Source organism: Triturus cristatus, chromosome 2_1, assembly GCF_964204655.1.
Source record: "Triturus cristatus chromosome 2_1, aTriCri1.1, whole genome shotgun sequence".
Taxonomy (NCBI): domain Eukaryota; kingdom Metazoa; phylum Chordata; class Amphibia; order Caudata; family Salamandridae; genus Triturus; species Triturus cristatus.
The window spans coordinates 248,150,108-248,163,427 of record NC_140581.1 but is presented as its reverse complement, the minus strand read 5'-3'; the positions used below and the strand labels follow the sequence as shown (position 1 = coordinate 248,163,427).

The window sequence follows — 13,320 nt, the reverse complement described above, 5'->3', positions numbered from 1 at the left end:
ACATGCATGCAGATAATGGCTAAATTAATAAACGCTTAACGAGCATTGTGCGCTTACTAAAGGCAGGAATATTTTTATGAAGAATTAGACAATCCTCTTTTGACAGCTGTAAATTCACTGTTCTGAATGTGATAATTCATTTTGTAGCTTCTCTCCCTATAGTAGCTGTATTAATTCATATAATGGCAGTTAAAGTGCTTGGGGAATACTTGTTCTCAAGGCTGTTTATTGCGAGCAGAAATGCCACACTTTCAAAAGGATACAGATATGTGAGTCTTTGTCATAGTCAATTATTGTTTTTGTGTCCTATTTTCTTATTCGCATCCCTTGGGAAGTTGCCTCTGTGAACATTGTAACTGAAGTATGCCCTTGTGTAAAAAAAAAAAAAACTCACACAAACACACAAGATAACACAAGATACCAGGTCGATGCATTTTCATGCAGTTTAAAAAACAAACAGTGAATGTGAGGCAAATGGTTGCAGCACACAACTAAGTTTACTGTTCAGTCATGATATATTATTCTCAAACATAACCCCCACATTTGAAATTTCTACAAAAAAATAATAAGAAAAATAAACATTATGTTAAATTTGTGAAACCCTATATTCTAATCTATACAAGACTGTGCTTGCATAAAAGAATGTCTCTGTCCTAGTCATTATATGCACGCAAAATGAAAATAATCAAAAACATGCATTTAAAATGAAATGTGGAATCGGCCGGCATCAGCAGTTAAACCTAATGAAAGCTCTGCAGTTTTTCTGCCTGCCATTTGTTAGAATACAAGTACTTAGGGCCATATCAGCAACAACCGGCGATAATTATCGCTAAGCGCACTTAGCGCTAGGACAATTATCGCCGGCTAACGTGGATTTTTATCGCTGAGATAGCGTGCTATTAGCAACGCTTATCTCAAAAGCGATAAAAATCCTAGCGCTAACTGCCAAACGTGAGATTATCGCTGGAAACCCAGCAATAATCTCACAAAGTTTGGCGTTAGCTTGATGATAGGGACTCACAAACTTAGCCATGATATCCACCTTACATAGGATATCATGGCTAAGTCAGTCCTGAAGCAGGCGTACGGAAAGTAGCGATAACAGGGGTTATTGCTACTTTTCTTGCCGCTATGCTTCATAGCGTGGGGCTTGATGATAGGAGAAATGTATAGGAGAAATGTCGCTTAGCGACATTTCTCCAGTCATGTCAGATCAGGAACGCCCACTTTGCATCTCATTAGAGATGCAAAGCTGGGCGTTAAGAATCTGGGCGCTAATGCAAGGTTTCACGCGATAGCGTGACCTTGCTAATTAGGCGATAAAATTATCGCCGCTTTTTGCCCGAAAACGGACGCAAAAGCGGTGATAATTTTATATCACCTCGTTGCTGATATGCCCCTTAGTAGGTTTCTTTTGCTGAAAATGAATTGAGAATGAGTATCCTATGAATGGTCGATTTTTGGGTATAGTATACAGTTGGCATTATCATGGCTGATGATTTTAAGATGCATTAACTGGTTAGTACTGCAAAACAAAGACTGGCACAGACACAACTACCTTGTGGAATGAAAATGATCAGAGATCATAATTTTCCTTTAGCTACAGCATCTAAAAGGGTGGCACTTTGGTACTTGCTTAGGCCAGCTGAAGAAAGATGAACAATTAATTGTTAGACATATGAATGCAATGGTGGCTAAAGAGATTCAAAACATTAAATCTAAAACATTATTTGGTGTTTGGGATGGCCTGCAAATATTTGTGAACTGACTAGGAATGCTTTAGGCAAACAGTGTACTTTACACATTACAGAGAGGCCAGGAAACCTGCTCACACTTTTGACATGTTCATCTTACTAAACTTGTGATTAGTTTGGTATTGATTTCTCAACGCTGGAGCCCAGTCTGTGACAGAAGAGTGGTGAATTTATTTAGTTATTTGTTTGCTTCAGAGAAGTCCCAGGAGGGCAGTCACGCTTTTTAAGTTTCATCCATAGATCGCTTTAGCTGTCTGTTCCCCAAACCCATAATTTCCAATGTGCATAGGCTAAGCTTTGGGTCAGCCCCTTGTTCAGAACTGGATGGCTTTGTTGTCTTACTTTCCAGCTCCTAATTGAATGGCTATCCTCCATATTCTTGTGTTTGTCCCGCCCAGGAGCATTTCAGTCTCACTTTGTTCTGGCAGGATGAGTTGGAGCATTCTCCTGCTGACATGAAGGAGCTATTTTTTTGCGTGAATTTTCTTTAACATTTTGGAATGATTGTCCAGCCCATTTCTCTTGTGTGTCTGAATTGTAGCTACATTTCTCCTTCCTCTCCTCTTCTGTGTTGTTCCATTGGCCTGACCTCTCACTCTATCCTTGCTGTACAGTCTCACAAGAAATGCAACCCCACACCCAACCTCTTCATCCATTTCGGCCTTCCCCAAACCAGTATCATTACTAGCATTGAGAATTTGCAATTTTAGACACAGACTAGAGTGGGTTGTCGAGGCATAAAAATCGGAATTAAAACTAGGGTCTACACATCTGTGGTTGAAAAACTCTGTTCCTTTCTTCATGGACTTGTTTTCGTTGGATTGTTAAGTGGATTTGTTAACTAAAAAATAAAAATCCTTCTACAAATATGAACCAGATTGTATACAAAACATCATTTTCTAGGTACAGCATAATAACAGTACTTAACTTGTGTGAGTGGTTGTTGGTAGGCACCATCAATCCTTCTTTCCGGAGAGGGGGATTCTTGGGGACCTTCTGCACTGTCCCAGTCTGCAGAACAGAAAGAGCCAGCAGATTGTCAGTCCTTTTATTTCCACTAAGGTCATGGACGTAGAAGGAGGACTGCCAATACAGTAAACATTTACCATTGTGTACTGGCAACCTTTCTCTTTTTTTTACAAACTATAGTGGAAATAAAAAGTGTAAAGCCATTACTGCTGCTGGTCATGAGAATAACAACATCACAAAATAAAATGATGGATGGAGTGTTGAAACTTTTCAAACACTCACCCCCACTCACAGATATGGGTTTAATTCATTGTAATTTTGATTGCCACATCACCACAGTTTGGACCCAGCCATATGCAAATTAGTCTCGACCCTGCCAGGCCAGGTGCTCCCTGGATCGTAAACAAGTGTCCTGGACCAGTTTTGGGGAATGATCCCTCAACAGCCATGCTAGCTTGAATCCAGTGGTGTAGTGAGCAAGGTACCCACATCTGTGCATAACCTTAGCCACTTAGGGTGCATATAGCAACATCCCAGGATGCTTGTTTTTGGTCCAGGGAGTTAAAGCTGTGAGTGAGTGTGTGAAAGTTACATTTGCATGGTTAAAATGCATATATTACAGTTTAGAAAAATCGCATCTGTAAGAAATTGGGTTGCTGGTTGAGGGGCATGAAACCCTATTCAAGCAGAAACTACAATCCTTGTCAGAGTGAAGTCACAAGCAAACCATTAAATTAACCTGTGCTGAACCATCGGGTAGCTTGGCACAAAGCAGTCAGGCTTAAAATAGTGAAAATGCACCACAAAAGAATCCCCCACCAGTTTAGAACAATAGATAGATTTTTAATGAATAAAACAAGTCCAAAACGACAAACATCCAATCAGTAGTTCCGGAGATTTGTAATTTTAAAGATTCCAGTGAAAACTTCACCAAAAAGCACAACCCGCCAACTGTGGCTATCTGGTCATGCTGGACACTGACAAAGTCACAAGTTCAACCCGACCACGATGGAGAGCGGGCTGGCTACTGGGACCCAGGTAGGCCTGCTGAACAAAAGTACCTTAAGTTCTTGTCGCTAAGCATTGCGAGGGTCCACGCAGAGGATGCATCGCGCAGTTGAGGAGATGTAACGGCTCCAATGACTTCAGTGCTGTGATGTGAAATCCTGCGTCAACGTCGAGAATCCTGTTGACAAGGATTTGTGAGGCAAAGTCCCATGTCAGGAATGCTTCATGCAGTCGAGGCAATGTGTCAGGTCTGAGGAGCTGAGAGGCTGCGATTCGAGAACCTGCGTCGTCATAGAGGGACATGCGATGTGAGGATCTGCATTGGGAAAGCTTTACACAGGCAATGGTTCCAATACGGGTTGCGAGGTTGATGCATAGTCCTTTGCACTGGTACAGCCCTTGCACAAGAGGCAATGCATTGGTTCTCTTCTGGTTTGTGCCACACAAAAAAGGAGATGCGTCGGTTCTACTGGATTCACAGATGGGCTGTCAGAGCACCTTCAGTCCCATTTCCAAGGATCCGTGACTGGGGTGGCACCACTTGGCAGGGTAGGAAACACAGGTGACAGAGTCCAGGTGTTGGGTTCAAGGTTGCTGGAGCCTTCTGTCCCTGACGCTCTATTCAGGAGTCATACACAATAGACTGGGTCTACGAAGGTATCACCACCATGTATCAAAATAAGCTGCGGTCCAAATGCCTATATTTTTTGGTATTTTGAACTCCCCTCTTTTCTTAGCTTGAGGTAGTCACCAACAGCCTTTCACCTTCAGTTTTTAAAAAAAAACCTACAAAAAGTTTTAGTTATGGCAATCCCCACTAATAATTCTCTCAGTAAAAATGAGAATATCAAGTCCCAAATCAAATACACCAAGTGTTTTGAATTTTTGAAACAAAGTGTTTTGAAAAAAATGTGAAAAGACAAGATGACACCTCACGTGCGCTACACCAATTGAGCCTGCTGATTGGTACTCACCAGCTGTGCCCACACATACCAAGATGCGACTGAAATGTGAAAATAAAACTGAAAAAGATGCACTTTTTATAGAACCAGGAGGGCGACTTGTGGTCTGTTTCCCTCTGCAGCTCCTTGTTGTTTGCTCTATTCAGGAGGCCAGCCATCTAGCCCTTTGAGTCACATTGGAGTCCTGGGTTTAAAAGATGCAGGTCCAGTTCTTCTTACTCAGGCAAGAGGGCAGCGGGCAGCATGGCAGCATAGCAAGGCAACATCCAGCAAGTAGTAATCCAGCAGGGTAGCAGTCCAGTAGCGTGGCAGTACTTTCATCAGCACAGCGGTCCCTCTTCCTGGCAGAGTATCCACAGGCCCAGAAGTGTACTGAAGAGATTATGTTTGAGATACAATATTTATACCTGGTTCTTCTTGTGAAGTGAGAGAAGCTTCTAGAGGTTTCCCTTTGAATTACACAGGCTTCCTGCCTTTCCTGCTCTGGCTCCAGACTAAGTACAAGGGGTATGCAGGCCTTTGTGTAGAGGCAGAACACAACCTATTTAAGTGTAAGTAAGGCTATGCCCAGGTCCACCCTCCGATCTTGTGAGTGATGGGCCATCCAGACACACCTAAGCTCTCTATTGTGTGTGGATGTCTAGGAGGAATCCACCTAGCCCAATTGTCAGCTACACCCAGAGACTCAGAGCCAGTCTACAGGCACCAAATGGCTAAGGCAGGAAAAAGCCAACTTTCTAAAAGTCTCATTTTCAAAATTGTAATTTAAAACCGTCTTTAGCTTCAAAGAGGATTTTCCATTACAATTCCAAAGACACCAAACATGATCTAGTTACCTGCTCTCATTTGGAAATGATGACTTATTAACTATGATAGGGCAACTCTAATGTAAGCCTATTGGAGAGTTAGGCCTTGCAGTCGTGAATAGCACAATTAAGGGTTTTTCACTACCAGGAAATCATAAAATTAAAAGTACATGTCCACCGTGTAAATACACTGTAATCTGTCCTCTGAGCTGTCGAGACCCTACCCTAGGGGTGATTTATATGTATTAAAAAGGAAGGTTTGGGTCTGGCAAAAGGTTTATTTTGCTAGGTGGAAATGGCATTGTAAAGCTGCGCACACAGGCTGCAATTGGAAACCTGAGACATGTTTAAGAGGCTACTTAAATGGGTGGCGCAATTAGTGCTGCAGACCCACTAGTATTATTTAATTCACAGGCCCCAAGTGCATGTACTACCAGTTTACTAGGGACCTACTAGTAAATTAAACAGGCCAATTGAGTACAAGCTAATTCCACCATGTTTAAAGGAGAAAGCACAAGAACTGAAGATCTGGTTGGCAGTGGTAAAGTGTGCAGATTCCTAAAAGCCAACTAAAACGGATTCATAAAACAGGAGAATGAAGGCAAAAAGTTTGGGAATGACCAAGTCCAATGGCATTTGCTTGGCATTTAGTTGTATAACACCATAAAAGAATTCCCTGGAAACGTGCACATGCCAAATTTGTTTTGATGTTATTTTGCACCATCTTAATGCATATGCTGCTATATTTCTCAATGCTACACTTTAACAATGGTCAATTTTACTGTTTGAACTATGGAAATACATCACTCAGTTTCCTTGAATTACTTTTCCCCATTTATAATAACATGAAAGTTCTATGTAAAGATCTTTAACCTTAGCAATAAATCATATTACCCAGACAGCAATTTAAGAAAATACATAATTGCACAAATTATAAGCAGTTTTGAAACTACAAGTTTTCTAGTGCTTTGTAGAAAGTTTTTAAAATAATCCTATAAAAACCTTCAGCAGCATATTAAACCACACAGATTAATTCTTCCACTTTAAGAAATGATCTCTTTGTTATGAGATGCGACTTTGATATGACCTCCTCGGTCAGACTGTCATATCTAATTAGAAACATGATTTTGGGATTTTTTGTTTCAGACAAATGATTTTGTTCCACTTGACAATTCCTTAATATCTTTATCCAATAATACAAAGCCCATTTCTTTTGTGCACCGGTTTCGAAGGCTACCATTTGAGAACATGTTCCCTGTTTGTAGTTGGGTCAAATGGCCTCCATACATAGCCTGTTATTCAGGCAACTGCAACTTTAAAATCACTGGTAGTCTTGCTATCACCTTATGAATTTAAATCACTGAACATATCATACTTTCCAATTCATAGTGTCCACTTGCACAGCTGAGATGGAAAATCTTTTTTTTTCTGCAAGGCACAGCCCAATGTATGTGTTACCACTTGCTGTACCTTTATGTGTACCATAACATTTTGTTCAATAGTAAAATATCAATGTTTCGGTAGCAATAGATTGATACATTAAATACTGATTCAGTATTTGGATGGACAACTACAAAACACCCCTTCCAGACACCGAATCAGTATCCATTCGCAATCCTATTCTAGTAGTTAGAAAAGGCTTCTGACTTGTAAAAAATGATTAGTACATATTAAAAAAACACTGTAACACTTACAAAGAATGCATTGGAACATTTGAAACTGTTAAAATGCTTAGTCATCGACCCCAACATTCAAGTGATCTAACTAACTGGCTAAAAGAAAATTTGGTTGGGCCACTTAATTTTTTGTAATATTAGAAGTCTAACTGTGAGAATTTGTGTTGTTGGTTGACTGGGGTGTGAACCCTGGTCAAGCAACAACTGCAATCCCTGGCAGGGTGAACTACAAAAAGTCACTAAATTAACCTGTGCTTAACCCTGGTAGCTTGACACCAAAAAGCAGTCAGTCTTCACTTTGACGCAATGTGTACAGTATTTATGCAGTAAACAAACAGTAATGAAGTGAAAACACAACACAAAAATAATCCCACACCAATTTAGAAAAATAGAGGAAAATATTTTTAAAAAATATGTGACACCAAAACAACAAAAATCACATCAGTAGAACCGTAGTTCTGAATTTTAAAAGTTTTTTGTACAAACGAGCACCTAAAGGATCAAAGCACCAACCGTGGAGATCTAGTCTCGTGAGACTGGGTCGAAGTAAAAAAATATGGTCTACTGCGATAGAGTGAAGTTTGCATACAAGAAGTTTATCGGGCCCAGTCAGCTTTTACCTTTGGACTTAGAAGAAGTTTCAAGAAAGAAGGTACGGTTCAGGGGGAAAGGCTGCAAGCAGTGTTCGAGGAGGGTGCATCGTTATCAGGGATACTCTAAATGGAGCTGCAGTGAAGATTTGTACATTCGGACGTAATCACTTTTTTGAAAGTCAAAAATCTCCAGTGAGAACAGGCAGGAGGCTGCAGCCAAAGACAGTTCCAGGTGCTCGGAAACCCCTTTGGTAAAGTGCAGCTGAACAGGAATTGTTGCAGAGAAGAATATAGGACAGTCCTTCCAGGTACAGCAAAGCAGTCTTGCAGAGTGCAGAGCAGGTCATAGCAGGGGGCATCCAGCCCTCTGAGAGTCCTTCCGCAAGTCTGGAAAGTGAAGTGAGGAGTGGGTCTGAGGGTTCTATTTTTATACCTAGTGACTCCTTTGAAGTCGGGAGAAGTTTCTAGAGGATTCTCTTTGAAGTTCTTGGAATTTCCTAACTCCCATACCCTGGCTTTGAACTGGCTTCAGGTACAGTGTGGAGATGATAAGCCATTTGTATGAAGGCAGAACACAGCTATTCAATTGTAAGTAGGGTTGTTCCTAGCTCCATGCCCATCCTGTCAGCAGAAGGCCTATTGAGGCACACCTAACTCCTCTATTGTGTGACTGTCTGGGAGGAATTCACAAAGTCTAGCTGACAGTTATATCCATGCAGCAGACCTAGGGGAGTCTGCATGCACCAATGGCTAATTACAGGAAAATGCCAACTTTCAAAAAGGGGCATTTTCAAAATTGTAATGTAAATTTTGACTTTAGCATTAAAGAGGATTTTTGATTACAATTTAATAGATACAAAACATTAAATGCTTATCTGTCTTCAATCAAAGTTAGCAGTTATTAAATGTAATAAAGCAACCATATGTTATCCTATGGAACATACAGGCCTCACAGTAGTGAAAAATATATCTAACAGTTTTTCACTACCAGGACATGTACAACTTAAAATTACATATCAAACATGTTAATTACAATGCTCCCTGCCCCATCGGCTACCTCGGGTCTACCTTAGGGGAGATGGCAATTCAATAAAAGAGGAATTTAAGGCTTGGCAAGGGGGTTATATTGCCAAGTCGAATTGGCAATATAACCCTCTTGCCAAGCCTTAAATTTCTCTTTTATCTTCCTGCATTTGCAAGTCTAGGAGATATTTTAAGGTGTTACTATGTATGTGGGTGTCACAATAAATGCTGCAGGGCCACTATAGGAATTTCATTTATATGCACAGGCTGTAAGGTAAACTACACTACAAGGGACTTTTAAGTAAATTAAATATGCCAATCAGATGTAAGACAATTCAACCATGTTTAAGGGAGTGAGCACAAGCACTTTAGCTCTGGTCTGCAGTCGTAAAGTGCACAGAGCCCTAATTTATTAATAAATGTATTTATTTAGAGTGTTTTATAAAGCACAAACTTGACCCAAGGGTATCATAGTGCTGTACATAGGGCTGAGTGAACAAAAAAGATAAGCATAGACAAGTAAAAAGACACAATAGGCTGTTGCAACACATATCACAATAAACGCCTGTCATTCTATTACTATTCCGTTAATAGGCACTGATCTAGCTTCCTCCTGGTGGGTATTTTGCTGCTGCTCGGAAACTATTCAGACCCAGGTGCCTATAGGACCAATGTTTTAGTGGGATTCTCCTGTAAAGGAAGTGCTTCTGACCAATCTAGAAATTGCTGACATTGTGATGTCCGTTGCTCTAATCTATTCATTGGGATCTTTTTCACCTCTTTTTTTTAAAAAAAAGTGGGTCGATGGGTTCGAATGCACCTTGGGTGGTAAGGAGTTCCCGATCCTTGGCGCAGACCCAGAGAAGGAGCATGTGTAATTTTTTTGTTTTTGCAATCTAGAAAGTTCAAGACTTAGAGAGTTTGAACTTCTTAGGTAGCGGCTGCCACCAGAGGTTCAAATATTTTCTGCCAGGTAGCTTGGTTTGTTAAAGTATAATGCTTTGTGTGTGAGGCAGGCAATTTTTCATTGGGTTTTTGCCTCAAGGGGAAGCGGGTCCAGATACTTAAGCGTTGGGGTGATGTGGTCAAAGGATCTATTTCCTATTACCAGTCTTGCTGCAGCATAAGGAGTCGTTTTGAGTGAAGCTGTTCTCGCTTTGGGCTGACCTGACAGGGTTGCCAAATCGTATTCTAGTCTGGAGACCACCAGTGATTGTACTGCTTGTCTGAAGTCTGTAGGTTGCAGAAATGGTTTCAATTTCTTCAGTAGTCTGAGTTGGAATGACGCACTGCACATGGTAGCACTGATGTGAGCTATCCTGTTTAGATTATTTTCTAGTGTTATTCAAAGGGATTTCGTGGAGTCAACAATGATAGGTTTGCAATTGCAGGGAGAAAAGAAGGAATTCTCTTTTGAGAGCGTTGAGCTTGAGATTGTTTTGAGAGAGCCAGGACTGATTCTTTTACTAGAGTGTTATTTAGTTGAATGGCGTTGTCTAGGGAGGATATCTTGAAGTAAAGTTGTGTGTCTTCTGCGTACATGTGGTATGCAATGTTTGATTGATTGAGGATTTCCGTTAGTGGTTCCATATATAGGTTAAAGGTTGAAGGGGGAATGGTCGACCCTTGAGGGACTCCGCACCTCACTGATGAGGAGTCAGAAAATGACTTGCCTAGTTTGAAGCATTGTGAGAAATTCTGCAGGAAGGAAGCGAACTGTGAGAAAACTTTCCCAGACAACCCCATTCTGTTTCCTAGTACTTTTAGTAGGATGTTTTGATTGACCAGTCCTAAGTGCAACAGAAACTAATTTCAGTAACAAATATGGTGGTAAGTTGGCAAAACGTTTGAGGGAAGACCATCCTAAGGCTGACAGGTCTATCAGTTTCATTTGTTGAAGATACAGTTTTCCCAGTGGCTTGAAGACAATAAGACAACATTTACCATGGCGATCATGTTGCCATTCAGACCACAGTCTTTCGGGTGACACTGTGGATATTTTGAAGCTGTGAATTCCTGTGGCTTGCTCCGACTTTGCTCCTGGGTGAAACCTAGAGCACACAGGTAATATTGAGAAATGTTGACAAGCAGTTCATCCTTTGGGTTTGTAACCTGCCCATTCCCTTTGTGGACCTTCTATGCCCTTTAGTAATAAAGTTAGATTTTGGAAGCTATATATTTATTTGGTTTGCAACTACGCCCTGTCTAGGTGGATCTCATTATCTCTGGGTAGTGAGTATTTTTGGGAAACTATCCCATTCTATGGTTTGCATGAAGTGTGGCCCACAAAGCCTACCGTAATTCTTGGGAATCAACATTGTTTTGTACCTAGTTTCCTTTCGGGGTCACCACATGATCTAAAGGAGTAACCACATAATATTGTTACGGGCACGTTGGCAGAGTAATGGTTTCTTCTGGCTGCTCCTACTCACAGTTGCAACGTTCAGTTCTTGAGTAGCAAATTACGTATAGTCCACTTTACATTATTCTCTAATTTACCTGTCCATGCTGTCCTAAAAGTTATTGGGTATAACAACTAGGTAGTTGTTACACCTCAAGTACAACTGAACTTCTCTAACAGGATAGGTCTGTTTCCAAGCAGATCCTGGGCACCTAAATGCCTTGTTCTTAGACCTCCATACTCTTCTGTCCGTGAAAACTCTTTAACTTCACTTTCCTTAAAATTGTTTCTGACCTCTACTCCCCCTTTCCTTCTTCCTGCCAATAACTTTCTCTTCACTCCTACATCTCACCTCTATTACTCCTTACATCCACCCTCTCTCATTTCCGTCTCTGTGTTCAACCCTTGCCTTCCTAAGCTCCTATGTGCTCCAACTCTGCCCTCATTCATTGTCATTCTCATACACTTAGGAAATCTTTCTCTCACCAGGAACATCCAATCCCCCACTCTAGTGAATAATGTTCTTCCTTTTGTTCAGTAGCGTAGCCAGTGTGTCAAGGACCCTATTGCAAGGAAGGACGTGGGTCCTCTTGCTGGTGTTTGGAATATAAAATACAGCAATAAACAGGATTTAGAGTTCTCCGAGGCCACTGCACCTGCTGCACCAATGGAAGTGAATGTTTGCCACTCACATGTCCCACGACATCCTCTTATATTGTACCGCCTCCTAAAACACTCCACATTTCCCCTATTCTTTCGGCTGTGAATTCTGGATAACGGACAGGCCCCTCCCCAACCACACAAGGCCGAAGCAACTACACAGTAGTGTTTGTATTCTACAGACTTGCCCTTTCAGCCTAACCCGGTTAATTCCTTCATCAAACTATTTCTATCTGCAGCAGGCCCTTCTCTGCAACCCATTCTCCTCTTATTCTCTGCGTCCCTCATCGCTTCGTCAAGCAACTAGAAAACATGCAATAGAAGTAAATATGCAACTGATCATATGCACGGAAACGAAAATGTATCCTATACTTTCTGTATAAATGTGGTTTTCATTTTGTAACGGTATGAATTTTATGGAAATAGTGTGCACAATGCATTGAAATGAGTCTTCTCTGGGCCCTATAATTGACATTTTTCAAAGTTTGTAATGCTGGCACCTGGGTGACGCTATTTCTGGCTGCATGTTTGTAGATGGTGGGCTGGAGAGTGGCAAAAGTGTTCGACCACCTGCGGGCCCACTGGCGAGCAGAAACGAGCGGTGCTGTGCATTCAAACGGTGGGCTCGGATGAGCAAGCCATGCAGGAAGATGACTGCCCGCACCTCCTCAAACCCAAGACCCACATGTCCTGCAACAGGGATGTCTTGTGCCCTTCGGATTGGACAGTGAGCAACTGGACAGAGGTAAAAACTAACTAAATACGTGTTTTTTTGTAAACTCTTTTCTGTAGTAGCTTTTACACTAAAACGTACAGCTCTGAGTCAATTACATGTTGGTGCATAAAGAGAACCCATGAAGTCATTTGCTCATAGCTTGCATCTCGCTGTATGAAATTCAATTAATACGCATAAAAATGCTTTTGCATCTGTAGTAAAGCTATTGCAATAAGAACGTACAAGCATAAAGTACATATCCAAACAGGGCCGGCTCTAGGGCGGAGCGATCGGCGCCACCGCATCGGGCGCTGACTTGGGGTTGGGGGCGCCATGTTCATCGCTTTAAAAGCACCCGATGCCGCGTACTTTGTCCCCGCCATAAAAATGACAACTCCAGTGATTAATGTTCTTCCTGGGGAGAGTCCGGAGCTTTGTCTTCTGAAAGTTTTGACTGATCATAGGGCAGAGGGTTAACAGGCCTTCTGCAAAGAACGTGTCCCATTAACATCACAAAGTGCATATAATATAAATAGGTCAATGGGTTACCGATTTTGTCAGAGATCCTTTTCTTACTTGCAGTTTATAAGTTAAAATCTTAATATAGAGCAGTGAGCTATTAACTGCCATCAAAATCTGCATGCAAACTGCAAGGAAAATATTTGAGCTACATATTTTTTGCCCAGACTTTCATTGTCCTAATATTGCAAAAGGGGTTCATTTGGGTAGAAATCAATTCTCTTTATTAAAGAA

The 13,320-nt window shown here is 41.3% G+C and overlaps 1 protein-coding gene across 1 annotated transcript in view; it reads left to right on the top strand.

Moving 5' to 3' along the window:
• ADAMTS12 (ADAM metallopeptidase with thrombospondin type 1 motif 12) overlaps positions 1-13,320 on the top strand; it is a 4,274,824-nt gene that overhangs the window by 3,315,608 nt on the left and 945,896 nt on the right. Inside the window, exon 18 of the mRNA XM_085630806.1 lies at positions 12,387-12,597. Coding sequence (XP_085486932.1) covers positions 12,387-12,597 — 211 coding nt within the window. The remainder of the gene's footprint in view (positions 1-12,386; positions 12,598-13,320) is intronic.